We start from the raw sequence: 14,733 nt of genomic DNA on the forward strand, positions 1-14,733 counted from the left end.
TACAGATGTTAGCTAATAAACACCCGTTCAACTGCATTCAAAGGAGATGTGGGATCTGTATGTTGGTATAATAAGCTTGAATACCAACTCTCTCTACAGAGATCTCATGTTCACTTATTTACAATGAAAAAAAAAATCTTGAATATCACAGTCCTAAAAACTCTTGAGTTGTCAAAGTGCCTTCAAATCTGCAGGTTTTTCTTATCTTGGGAGAAAAACAAAACAGAAGATTTTCTTGGAATCTGCCATTCCACTATAATTACTGTCCAAACTTTTAAGGAATTTCTGTAATTTCCTTATCAACACTCCCTCCCCTGCAAACTCCCCATAGCATGCTTTGTGCTCCAACTACTAAAGGCAGGTCTTTTCTCAGGCCACATCCTTTCTTGCACCTCTGCTGTGTGTCAAATGTTGCATCCCTCTGCAGTGCTTTCTGATCTTCTAAGTTCATTTATGCAGAAGGAATCCATTGCTGTGCTTTCTGGCTTGGATTGTGGTGACACAGCAAAAGCACTGGTCTGGACGTCAAGGGACTCAGATTTCTCACTGATCTAAAGCTTGGCTTAGTTTCCTTGGATATACATTTCTGTTTCTCTGCGCGTTCTCTTCATTTATAAAATAAGTAGGTTGCATTTAAATGTTCCTCAATCATTTTTTACTGTGATCTACACTTTACATTGAGACCTAGTGTGTGTGTGTATACATTTACAAAATGCTATGTATATGTATACATACACATTCACATACACAAAATGATTTGCTACTTATTTTTACTACATGAGATACATTATACAATATTTATACATTCACTTATATTTTATTTTTTCAGAAATTATGGTTGCAATCCACTAAAAACATTTCAAGACCAAAACATGGGTGGTTATTCATTATTTATAAAAACACTGAGCTTAGGTGGGTATAGTGGCATATGCCTGTAATCCCAGTGGTTCAGGAGCCTGAGGCAGGAGGATCACAAGCTCAAAGCCAGCCTCAGTAACTTAGTGAGGCTCTGTCTCAAAATAAAACATAAAAAGGGCTGAGGATGTAGCTCAGTGATTAAGTTCAACGCCCCCCCCCCCAAAAAAAAAAAAAAGACAAAAAACTAGACATTGTATATCAATANAGTTTGATCCTCAGTACCAGATGAAAAAAAAAAAAAAAAAAAAAAAAAACACTGAACTTGTCAATATATAAGGTTCCTTCTAGTAATAATATGAGAGGATTCTATGGTGCAACCTTCCAACCTTTCTGATGCTAAAGGTTGAACCTTTAGCCTCAACTCTCACCGGCATTCTAGTTTTATATTTCTCTCTGAAAGAGAGTTTTCATTCAGATATCCTAATATCACTTAAATTCAACATAGATAACACGGAATTTGAAACACTAAGTCCTCCTCCCATCAACTATTTGTGTTAGTAGCAAGTGCAAAACCTTAAATACAACTCTTGGCCTGATAATAGCAGAGCAGCTTTCACCATACTTCTTCTACTGACAACTATTAAAAAAAATCTGGACAAGAGAGTAAAACAATAATTGTATGCAGACATTAAAAAGTAACCAAAAGCAAACAGAAACTGGAGAAACATGACTAAACACAAGAAGAGGAAATTAGATGAGATCCATATTTATTCAATTTTGTCCCCAGGATAATCCCTAGTCTTTTAGCATATAGGGGAATAAAGTAATAATAAAGAATAGAGCCCAAAATGGAAATCTGACCTGATTGAGGAACCAGAGATTTAAGTCTGGGGTTCTGAAGGGGCAAGATATGAAGGGGGAATCCTGGAAAAGGGAAAGCCACACAGAGGAGAATCCCAAAACTTGTGTAAAAATTCCCCATGGATCCTTGCATTGAACTATGCATGTTATGAGACTCCAAGGAACAGTAACAGAAAGTAACAACTGGAGCAGAAGAGTCAGCAACCAACAGGTGCTGGGAAGACAGATCTAATATTTGAGACCCTCCAAGTTAGGAGGTTTGATCAACATTTCCAGTTTTCCACTAAAACCTTAGAAAAGCCCCATCTTAGGATTATGGACCATCTCCTAGGACTAGGAGTCCACCACCTAGTCCTAAGGGCAAAATCATAACAGACCTGCCCTACAAACCCCAAACAGAGGCCTCCAGAGGAGAAAGAACTGAAAAGTCAGGCGAAGGAAAGTGGAAAGACCTGGTTTCTGGCCTGGGAGCAGCCACTAAGACCCTTGTTTCTCCAATGGGTTTGGGGTATAGTGGGGGAAAATGGAGAGGAGAAAGGAAGAAAGAGATGGAGTGTTGCATTCGGATCTCAAAGTTGATGTGTTTACAAGTCCAAGGGCAGATGTCCAATGGGGAGCTGTGACTATCGGTCTGAATCTCAGGGAACAGGGGACCATGGAGTGACAGTCTGGTGGGGCCACTTGTAAAGGAGAAGGGAGGAGGGTAGATGAAACACAAAGAAATGGTAGTTCTGAGCACCTTCTGTGTTCCAGACATGGAAGTGCTGTATTTCTCTTATTTCACTGTGAGACAGGAATTATTTTCATTTTTACCGGCAGGAATCTGAAGCTCAGAGAGGTTAAGTGATTTGCTCAAAGTTCCACCATTAGTAAATGGGGAGACCTATATTTGAACTCAAAGCAGAACCACTCCAATGCTTGTTTCCTTTCTGAAATACTTGGTAAGGGCCACTGACTGTACTCTAAGACAGCTGGTGGAAACCTAGAAAGCAGAAGCATTTCTAGTAAATATGAATTTTTTTTTTTTTACTGGTCAGAGAGGATATCAGGGAGGCATAAAAGGAGTGCCAAATATAAATAATATTTTCAAAAGTTAAATTCTCAAATACAAAGAAAGACAACTATAAAAATAGAAATGATGTAAGGTGGAACTGAGGTGGTTTCAGAGAGATCAGAGGGCACATTACAACACTCCAGCGAGAAGGGCTTGACTCTGTTAAATCAAACAGAATAGAAACACTTGATTACAGTTAGGAGGCTAAATACAATAAGGAACTTAAGAGAGGGAGCAAAGTCCACTGAAGGAATAGATGTGGGGGAAAGGGAGGGAAACCATGCAAATACCAACACAGGGAATCACAGAATCAGATTTTTTTTTTTTTAAAGTTGGAAGGAATTTAGAGTCACCCAATCCCTATCATTTCAGAGAGAAAATGCACTTAGAAGGAAAAAAAAAAAAAAAAATGAACTAGCTGCTAAATACCTCAACCTCTCAAAAAAAGTCAGTTTGGTTTCATTTTTTCTTTGTAATTGCAGGTAGAGAGCCTGCTTTGTCCAGAATGGTGCTGTGGAAATTGGAGTTAAATTGAGCCCATGTTGGATGATTACCAGATAAACCACTGGCAGTTACAGGATCATACTGGGACTTACCCTTTTGGTCTTTGATAGCCCCTAGTACAAGTTTAACCAGCCAGACTCTTCCAAAGGAGACTCAGATGAGAAAGTTTCCATTTGGGAGGAGGGTGTGAAAATATTGCAGATCATCCACCTTCTCCAGCTCTAATTAACCTCATCCTCTGGTCATGACTGGTACTCCCCTAACCTGGTCAGAGCCAGACAGGCTGCTTGGCATGAGGAGAATACATAATATGAAAAAAAAGTTCAGGAAAGAGTCCAGAAGTTACAAAACAATACAGCAAAAATAAAGTTCATTTCTTAACCTAAGAAAACACAATGGCAAGAAAGAATCTGTTCATGATCAAAGATTCTTATTTTACACATAACTTAGCAAAGTCTCAGTGAGATGAAATGATTTGAATACCTAATATGTACAAAGCACTATAAAAAATGGAAATGATCTGAATTCCACCAGAATTTTAGTGTCCATTATCATTTAAGACTCCAGAATGCCAAGGAATGAACACTCTATACAGAAGTCAAATCTTTTTTTTCCCCCCACTAATGTCTAAAAAAGTATAGAGACTGAGAGAAAGAAGCATGACAGGACAATAAATTTCAGCTTGGTGCCCTGACAATGAACTTGCTGTCTCCACAAGACAAACAAAAATATTATGGTACGAATGGAAAGAGGTTTCAGATTAGAGACAGTTGACAAAACCAAGAGTAAAGGAAAGTTCCCATGAGATCTGTGTCTCGTTTTGAAAGCCACACTGCACGTTTATGGCACTACACATACTCTTGCTCCATAAAATGCCTCACATAGGAATCACATCTCAAAGGTTGTTCTTATGCAAGATACACTAGGTAAGAACTTGGGGGGCAAATTCCTTGAGTGCACCAGAGCTCCCTGGACCTGGTACAAGTACCTTTCCCATCTATTTTCATGCCTTATCCTTTATCCTGTCAGAAGCATGGCTGAGTTCCTACCTTGGGGATTCTTCCTGTTCTGCACAAACTCTGAGCGCCTCAGGGTGCTGGGTGCAGTACGGCGGAAGCAACTATTCCTCCTCCAAGTCTCTGTTAATGTTCTCTCTTCCTCTGAGTACCAGGTGTCCTTCTCTAATGAAGGGCTCTGAGGAATCCCAAAATGATTTTCTCCTTGTTCTCCCCTAGGATATTGATTCTGCAGACCATCTGGGATGATCCCTCTGTCCCTAAGTGCCATGTTTCCTGGTCTGTTGATGCCATTATACTTCAAATTATCTACTTGATGGAGAGAATCTTTTTCTCTATAATTAAGAGATTTATGCTCACAGTTTGCAAAAACAGTATCATAGCCTTTATTTTCTGTATCAGAATTACCCTGATCCATGGTATGAGCTTTTGCGTTGGGATAGATTTTATCATTTTGATAAACATTCCTGTCCTCTTCATGGTATTTAACAAATTCTTTACCTCCATTGACATTCAAATCTGGTAAATCCATACACTGACCATTAATAGAACACCTAGGAACATGATACAAATTGTTGAGATCTCTATAGTGCAAGTTAGTATCTTTATAATCCTCAAGACTACAATTAAAATTCCTTAGGCTCAAATACCAGTTTTGAGGTTGATATAAATTCCCCAAAGAATCATCCAAATTCCTATAACTGGCCCACTGTTCAGTTCTTTTTAAATTCTCAGGATTATAATTCAGATCCTTACAATCAATGTAGCCATTTGTCTTCTCATATCCTCCTGCTTTCCGGATTATCTCTGGGCTTCCTGAAAGCCAATTATCCTTCATCCCAGGCCTTACATTCTCATAATTCACATTTTCTGGATTCCTACAATCATCATCACATCCTCCTTGGAGCACACAGTCCTTTCCAATTTCATTTGCTTTCCCATAGTCCATGTAATTTGGTTCACTCTGCTCAAAATCCCAATATCCACAGTCCCTTTTTCTGTAGGGCCGATTCCTCCCCTTGGACGGGTATGTGGAGTCCAAGCCATTTTCTGCATAAAGTCCATCCTGCACCCTCAGGTTCCTCTTCCGGAGACTCCTGCAATCTTCATATTCCCAGCGGGAGCCCGGGGGCCCTTTCTTCTCCACTTCTCTTTCTTTTTTAATCGCGAGAGTTTCACTCATATTTAATACAGACAAGAGTTTTACTTCTCTTTGCCATGGGCTCTGGCTGGGCTGAAACACCAACAGGTGCAGTCTAGCCTCAGGCTGGGTCTGACTTGCTTAAAATGTCTCCCAAAGCACCTGAGACACTCTTCCTGTTGCTCTGGTTGGAGCGTGGAGAGAATGTGAAGTCATTTCAACTTCAAGATCCAATCAGTGAGCTAATATCTTTCCCTCAAAGGCCAGAAGATAATTAGTAACCAGAGTTCATGTGATTGGAGTTGGCAGGCCTGTTGGTGTTTCCCTCAAGCCGGTCAGACTGGCTCGGCTGCTTCATGTACTGAAGATAGAAGTATTCTGCTACCCTAAAGGTTTTACAGAAAAAGCAGTGTGAAAGAGAAAGAGCCCCACTTGAAAGCCCCAGCTAGGGTCACATATCAGCCTGCCTCTTTAATCCTTTAGTAAGCCCCTAGGTGTATAAACAAATGCTTGCATGTACAGCCAAAAGTGCACTCCATTCCCTGTCCTCCAAGTCCAGCTTTCCAAACCATGGCCTCTGAATCTCTTCAGGACTCCCTTCTCTTCCCTTTCCTTTACTTAGAGGATGAACACTCCCTCCTTTGAGAGTTCTGTCTCAATGGGATTCAAATTACAAGATACTGTCACTCAAATCACAAGACTTTCAGGCTCCCACTGCCTGAGCCAGCCCACTGAAGGAGGAAAAGGTACTTTTTTTCACTCATCTAGGGTGTGTGGGTAATTCTGTGTTATAAAGACTCTTGTCCAGAAGAAGAGAGTTATATATGCTTTCACATTTTCATGTCAGAGAAGCATCAAAGCCATTCGTTTCCTAGCTTTCCTTCCTATCCAATTCATACTGAATATTTAGGAACTGGAGAAGAAGCTAGAAATTGTAGAGGCTTGTAGTAAAATGCTGAATTAAAATCAACAAACATTAAATAGATACCTATTATACATGAGGCACTGTGGAAGAGAAAAAGGTGAAGCTAACTCCTGCCCTGTACAACAGCAGGAGCCACACACTATTCAGTGATATCACATGGGGTACATGCTGTGTGACAAGCAAAAGCTGCATGACAACAAAGCAAATTCCCTGGTGTGGCAAGGGAAAAGAGGTGGAGGTGGTGGCATCTGAATAGTTCTTTTGGGAATAAGCAAGAAACTTTCTATGCAGGAAGAAGTAAGAAGTGCCGAATAAGGTTTAAAGGAGAGTATATGTGGGAAAAATAAATAAGCTGAGGGGCCAGATCCCAAGGGATTTGAATGCCATTCGATTTATTCAGGGGAAAATGAAGAGTCTTTGAAGGTTTCTGATAGGCTAATAACACCACAAGAGACAGGCTTTAATTAGACTGCTTTGTAAAGCTGTGTTGTCATTTATTGAATACCCAGAAATGACTCCTTGAACCTTCACCTAATTCCTATTTGTCCATAATTAGACGTCTGCTCTGCTACTTGCAAACTATGTAGTCTCTCTGGGACTCAACCAACCTATCCCTAAGATGAGGCAGTAGCCTCAGTGACTTGTCTGATCCCTCTAGCTTTAATAATCCATAGATCTCTATTCCTCACAACTTCTTTTTTCTTTTCTTCCAATACCTGAAGTACTTGTGTGCACCTTCTGGGCTCTACACTGACAGTGATAATCTCTAGAATGTCAAAACTTCTGATGTCCTCCTAAGACTTTCACCCACCTGTAGGTTCTCTTGTGCCTTCCAAACCAGCAGCAGCAACAGCAGCGGCAGCAACAGCACCAGCAGTGACAGCGCCACAGTTCCTAATGTTCCAGCAAGCACTATGTGCTATGACTGGTGATACGAAGTTGATATAAAATTTCCTTTTGATTTTCACTATTACGCAAGGTGGGCACGTAATTATTCTTATTTTTCCACAGACAAAAAAAAAAAATAGTCTGGGAGACACATTAACAGTACACAGTGTGGCCATGATTTGAACCTAGATTCATTTGACTTCATGACACTTGACAAAGAGAACTACCTTTAGAGGTAGTAACCCTTTAATCTCCCTCAAACCAATTAAACCAACAAATAAACCCTACCCTGGTCTAATGCAGAAGAGGATCACTATGTAGTAAGTGATGGGCCCCCACCTACACTATCCTTCTATCTTGTCTCTGCTCCTGCTCTACTACCCACCCCTCCCCATTCAGGCCCAGTCCTCACTATCAACACATGAGCATGCAGACCCACACAGGAACATTGTCCAGTACTGACTGAATGGCTCAGTAATCTATCACCTATCACCTGAACCCAATAAAGACTGTGATCTAGTTTACTAAGCCAATAGGAGGCTGACATTATTTGGAAAGACAACTTTAACCTTGAATTATAATAGAGCAACAGAACAACCTACAAAGAACCTATGAGATGAGGTATGAGGATACCCAGCTTCTAGAAGTTCAATTTCTGCTTATCAGTATGAGCTATGCTTATTTTCTCTGGTTTTCCATTTTCTTATGTGTAAAATGAAGAAGATAATGGTTTCTCTGCTACTTTAAATCTACAATTTTATGGTCTATTCCAAATCCAATTAAAAACAAAGACTAGTCTTTCCTTAACTGTTATGGATAATAAAATTCTCCTTAGCAACTTATTATCTTGATAAACTAACATGGTAAGAAAAATATACCAAATAACTTGGTGAAGAGAAAGGATTAAAAAAGAGAATTAAATTATAGGTAAGAAGAACACTACTTATAAATGATCCAAAAGAGGTGGTGTGGAGCCAAAAGAAATCGTTGTTAGATAAGCGGAGTGAATAGCTGGTTATATTATGGGGGCTCTCTCTGCTTCTCCTTTTCTAAGTCTTATTACCTTTAGGGCCTTAAAGATGCATACCTGGATTCAGGTCCTAGTACCAGACAAACAACAACAAAAATCCTAAACAACCCTATGAACGGGTTGCTATTTTTGAGTAATAAATCTTTATACAAAGCAATGGTGGCCGAGAGAAGGAGAGAATAAATTTTTCCTTTTCCTGGTGCCAGGATTGCTGGTGAAATGCAATCTTTCCCAGCTTTCCCATTCTCTTCACACAAGGGAAAGGCTCTTTTCAACAGTCCCAAGCAGCATCCTGCCCAGGGTGCTTGTCATTTGCTACTAGAGGGCAGGTTATCAGCCAGTGACTATGTGGTGATTCCCAGTGTGGGTAGGTCCTGCCATGTGGTCTACAAGTGAAGATGGGGCAGCAGGTTTGGAAAGAGAGAGAAAAGACGGAGAGGCATAAAAAGAGTAAAAGAAGAAATGGAGGAGATTGAAAATGACATCAAAAAACTAGCAAGAACAGTAGTTCTTGAACATTTGTAAATTACTTGGTGCTGTTCCTCCAGGCTGAAGGTCAGCTCCTCATTTCCTAAGACTGCCTAGTGATACTCTCATTCCTGCAGTTCTTGCTGTTTTCTAGGGAACCTACAAATACTTCTCATTTTACCTATACTATTTAGTTCATTGTATTTGCTCATCTCCTTTTAGTGTAATGAAAAGTCCTGGAGGACAAGGACCAGCACAACTCTGTAGCTGGGATACACAGTAGGTACTTAATGTTTAATGAATCAATGCTTGGAGCATTAATTTTGTACATTCTAGATACTAGGTAGAGGGCAGTGTCCCTGGGAGAGTAAGACCACAGACTTTGAAAGCCCTGGACTTGAATCCTGAGTTTGCCACTCACTCCCTATATAATCCTGGAGAAGTTACTTAATCTCTTTACCTTTTCAATATTAAATCTGCCATGCTACCCCAATCTGTCCCCTAGCTGTCTCCCTGCTTCCATCTGATCTGGAGGAACTAGCTCTGTTCTGCTCCCAGGCCCATCTCTCTGCTGTTCTCTGCACCCCACCCCTGCTGGCCCTCACACACTATGCTCCAAGAGTTAGGCCCCTTTCTCATGCATCTTGAACATACCCACCCTAGTGGATCAGTCCCTGGAGCCTAGGAACACAGGGCAATGTTTTCCATCTTATAAACTTCCACTAGCCCCTTAATCTAATGTCCCTTCCAGTCACCACCCCATTTCTCTGCTTTCTTTTATAGTGAAACTCTGAGAAAGATTTTTGAGCAAGTAGAATATTAAATGCCTCTACTTATTACCTCTCATTCTCTTTTGAATCCATTCCAATAGGGCTCTCATCCCATTCAGTAAAACTGCTCTGACAAGGTCACCAAACTCAATGATCGTTTCTAGGCTTCGTCTTACTTGGCCTCTCAGCTGTAACGGAATCACTTGCTTTCCTTCTCCTTGTCTGGCTGCTCCTTCTCCTTTACTGGCTCATCTCCCTGATCTTCCACACTCCTAAACACTGGAATGCCCCAGGGCTGGATTCTGGATAAAATTCTCCTATAGCCCAAATTACCTAGCACACAATAGGAATTCAAGAAAAATCTGTAGATGTGGCTTGGAAGGGGGCTTCTACTCAGTTCAATGCAGCTGCTGCTCAGCCTAAGAAGGAATGGGGGCGGTAAGAGGGGGTTCTTAAAGAAGAACCCACTTCATGGCTAATGTTGCTCCTAGAATGACAACAGCACCACAGCCCCTGGAAATGAGAGAGGAGAAAGGCACCTGAGATCCAAAGACAAGTTCCCCAATAGAGGAGGAGTCTAAGTGCTGGTGAAAAGGGAGGACTGGCTGGAAAGAGAGATGATGGAAACAGAGAAAGAGACTAGGGTGCTGTGCAAGGAAATAAAAGGGCTAAAATATAGAAAAACAAGAGGTATTTGGGGGAAATCTGATGTATTCTAAGGGTGAATGTTCTACATGGGACAGGACTGTAAGAAGAGTTCAGGAAGTATTAGAGCTTAAGATGGATTTAGGGGCTACAAGTCAAGGGAAGTTTCAACTCGAGAAACAAACCTGAGCAGCTCGTGGGTATCACTGGCATGAATGGGGGAACATTTTGGAAAACTTCAGGATGAGCTAGCAGTTAAAAGTATATCTGCACCAGTCATGGTGGTGCACCCCTATAATCCTAGCGGTTTGGGAAGCTGAAGCAGGAGGATCGAGAGTTCAAAACCAGCCTCAGCAACTTAGCGAGGCCCTAAGCAACTCAGCAAGATCCCATCTCTAAATAAAATATTAAAAAAGGGTTGTGGGTGGCTCATTGGTTAAGTGCTCCTGGGTTCAATACCCAGTACCAAAAAAAGACTATATCTGCAAGGAAGGATTAAATACTCTAAACAAAAATCAACACATACATAAATGCTTTTATGCCCATGAATATATTGAATCTAGCAAGCAGCTTTCAACAGAAGAGAGTATTAAAATATGTTATGATGGCATAAGTTAGTTTGAAAGTTGGCAAGAGTTCCTTGGGATCCCCTGAGCACCTACAGTGTGATACAGTAAAATTGTACATAACACTGTACAAAGAAACAGAACCAGATTGGAATCTGAGTCTTACCACTTATCACTGAAACTTAACAGCAAATCTCAGTTTTCTCATCATGCTCTCAATTACCAAAGTCATATCTCCATTCCTAACCTGTCCCCTGAACTCTGGTTGCTGTGTCACACTGCCCAATCAATATTTCAACCTGGATGCCTTATGGCAACTCAATTTAATCAAACTGACTCCTGACTCTGCCCTAGGACCCTCTCCACCAACCAGCTCCTCCTGTAGCCTTCACCACCTTGATTAATGGCAACTCCTATCCTTCCAGGTGCTCAACCTCAGGGTTGTCCTTTGCTTTTTTCGTTCTTTTATATCTTACATTTAATCCACTAGTAAGTCCCTTCAGCTCTAACTCAAAGTACATCTCAATCTGAGCACCTCCCATCCCTGCTGCTACCAACCTGGTCCGAGCTTCTGTCTGAATGGCTGCACTGGCCTCCTAACTGGTCTCTCTGCCTCTGCCCAGGGTCTCTTCTCTCAATATGGCAGCCAGCATGCCTCGGTTAAGTTGTGAGATCATACTACCCCTGCTCAAAACACTCTGACAGCTTCTCTTAATGTGAATTGTGAATGACCATGCCCTTTCTATTCTGGCTGACCTGCACTCTGTGCTGTTCCTCAAACACTAAGCACACTCTCATACTCGCTGTCCTATCTTCCTGGAACAATTCTCCTTTCATCCCCCCAGATAGCTTAGCCGGCTCCAGACCCTCTCACCTGCCTTCTCACTTAAATGTCACTTTCCAGATGGTCTTCTCTGATTTCTTTTCTCTATAATAGATTTCTTTTCTTCATAATAATAAATGCTTGTGACTGAAGGTCTCAGGTTAACTGAAATTCTTTTACTGTGTACTTCAAAGCCTCAGTGAAATCTGAACTGACACTTGGAGTGCCTGGATGACTCCAGCTCTCTCCCCTGTGCCTGAAACTGAGGCTGAGGAATTGTTCATAAAGCCATACCATGAACTGCTAAGAACAGTGACTCATGGGTCAATTACAACTCAGCCATTCTAAGCTACATTTCTTGACATGTATTAAATCTAAAAGGAAAAATGGGTTACTGTTTTGAATTAACATAGCCTATTAACAGGTTTTGATGACAGTGGTTATTTTATATGAGGAATACAATCCATTAGAAGTAACTGAGCTCATTTGTACTGAGCCAATGCCCTGAACCAGATGCACAAGTCAAGGGTGCTTTTATTTATTTTTTTTATGTTATGACAAACTAAAAAAAAAATATTATTTCCTTTATATAAATTATTATCATCTTAAAAGACCCCAAATTGATTTAGCTACTTGCTAGTTTGGGAAAGAATTCTGAGGTATTCCAAAGAGTCGTCAAAATGACAAATTGCTTTTGTATATAGAAAAACTACAATTTCAATTTTTATAAATCTGCCTAGAATGTTATATATCAGGTTTCTGTAAAGATGTTGTGATCCCCTATCAATAATCCTCCAATTTGATAATCTACTGACCCTTTTTATTTATTTTATTTTTATTTTATTTTATTTTTTTAGAGAGAGAGAGAGAAAGAGAGAGAATTTTTTTAATATTTATTTTTTAGTTTTTGGCGAATACAACATCTTTGTTTGTATGTGGTGTTGAGGATCGAACCCAGGCCACACGCATGCCAGGCGAGCGCGCTACCGCTTAAGTCACATCCCCAGCCCATGAAATACATCTTTTATTTTTTTTTGAGAATTTTTTTTTTAATATTCATTTTTAAAATTTTCGGCAGACACACATCTTGGTTTGTATGTGGTGCTGAGGATCGAACTTGGGCCGCACGCATGCCAGGCGAGTGCGCTACCGCTTGAGCCACATCTCCAGCCCCGACTGATTCTTTTTAATGAACTATCCAACATCTTGCTGAAAATATTCTTTCCTTAAAAACATATTCTGATTTGATTTACAAGATGTCATTAAAAATAACTGGGAATCTCTATCCAACCTCCCTCTTGGCATTACCTTAAAGGCTGGGAAGAGAAGTTCAGGAGCCAGGTTCCTGATGTGGGAGAGGGTGATTCACTCCACAATTTATTAAACACTGTACTGATTGAGAAACAATAGGGTCCTGGCACTGACCCACATGGAAAGTAACTCTATGGCCATGATTCAAAGGCAGCAAGACAGACGGCATAATTAACTACAGAGGTCCACATCAGTATGATTAATAGAGTTTCCAAGACACACAAATATGAATGATACTATGACTATGTTGTTTTTACTAATCAATGTGTAGCCATCATTTGGCTCACAGTATGTGCTCAAGAAACATTTGCTAAATAAAGAAATGAATACACATTGTGACTGTTTGTCAAATTCAAGTATGTGAACCTCACCCAGAGATAGAAAAGGACTGAGGTATGTTAAATGAGATTTCCTCAGGGAAACACTAGGTGGTTCTGACCAGAGCTTCTAAAAGTAAGATGTGCTGGGAAACCTAAGTGTCTGAGGGACTAACCTGTAATGTTGGAACTGCCTGCAAAATCAATGGGTTTGTTGATTAATAACTAATTTCACTGGAAGCTTCTTGAGGGCAGAAAGTATATCCCTAATGCTCACTGCTATGCACCCTGCCCTCAGCAGGACAGTAAAACTAAATGAGTACTTCCTGAATGGATGAAAGACTGAGCTGAAACCCACACTGCAGCCCACACTGAACAGCATTTTCACTCCCCAACACACACCAGCCATCAATACCATCTAATATTCTACCCCTACTCTGTATTATAATCCCAAATGTAAAACTCCTAATTCTCAGTTAGAGCCAAACACTGGCTTTTTAATTTCTAATAAGTGAAGTCTAAATATTTGGACTAACCATCTCATAGAAAAAAAGCTAAGAAATTTAGAGGAACTATTTAGCCCCCTCCCCACTTGCTTAAAACTATCATGCTGACAAGAAAGTAAAGAAGTAGAGGCTAAAATCAAAGGGAAAATCAGAATGTAAAGAGATGTAAATAACCACAAACACTACATCATATGAGGGCATTTGCCAGTCCCTGAAAATCTGAACTTTTGTTCAATGGCCCTTTGAGGAAAAGGAGTCAAAACTCAAAGCCCAGAGCCTTTGCAAAGTGAGGAGTCCAAAAGGAGACCTTCTCTATGACAAGCTAAGTTTCTAGAGGACTCCTGAGGATAAACTGAAATTGCACTAACCCTCTTCAGCTGGGGTCCTGATCCCTTGGACATCCAAGGTACAAGACACATTAAGTCTTGGGATTGGTGTAAGTTGGATCTGGGCTGAGAATAATTAATATTTCCATGTGGAAATTTCTTTTCTGCATTTTTTGGAAAAGTTCTGTCTTTTCTAAATCTTATTCTAAGTTTTTTGTGAGAATAACGGCCAAGAATAAGTGTAGAGACACTGTGGGTTTGAAGGAATCCACTAATGTCAAGTTGAAAGCAAGAGGAGAAAATACTAACACAGAGAATAAAGAATTGCTATTGACACCTCCTTTACCCAGGATGAGAGTGTGTAGGATGGTGAGAGGTGTGCAAGATCTAATCAGTTAGTTTTGCTTGCAACTGTTGCCATGTTACATGTGTATTTATGAGCAAGTGTGTTCATGGCCCTGTGCACTGATAACAGTGAGTCATTCTTGCAAATAGATTAAGTGTTAATAAGCTTATTTGCATAGTATGACCTTTACAAATCTTGTAAGTGATGGTACAAGATATCAAGTTTTGGAAACAAAGTCCTTAAACTGGCAGTTCTAGATGAATGTTCCATCATCTGAATACTACCCAAAAATGCTTGCCCATTGTTTTTCAGTATTTAATATTTGCTATGCGTTATATTTTTGCAAACTTTTGGGGGAGGTGCTGGGATTGAATCCAG

At 40.3% G+C, this 14,733-nt stretch overlaps 1 protein-coding gene across 3 annotated transcripts in view; it reads right to left on the reverse strand.

Moving 5' to 3' along the window:
• The window catches only part of LOC107149791 (dynamin binding protein), a 68,371-nt gene that overhangs the window by 34,559 nt on the left and 19,079 nt on the right, over positions 1–14,733 (reverse strand). The window contains exon 1 of one of the 3 annotated variants that reach the window (XM_015494636.2): positions 4,327–7,482. The exons of 1 other annotated variant lie outside the window; for it this stretch is intronic. In XM_015494636.2, coding sequence (XP_015350122.1) covers positions 4,327–5,476 — 1,150 coding nt within the window. In that variant the 5' untranslated portion in view covers positions 5,477–7,482. Of the gene's footprint in view, positions 1–4,326; positions 7,483–14,733 lie in introns of those variants that run through there. One more of the 3 variants, XM_015494637.2, reaches the window with a different exon arrangement.

This window comes from Marmota marmota, unplaced genomic scaffold (genome assembly GCF_001458135.2).
Source record: "Marmota marmota marmota unplaced genomic scaffold, marMar, whole genome shotgun sequence".
NCBI lineage: Eukaryota > Metazoa > Chordata > Mammalia > Rodentia > Sciuridae > Marmota > Marmota marmota.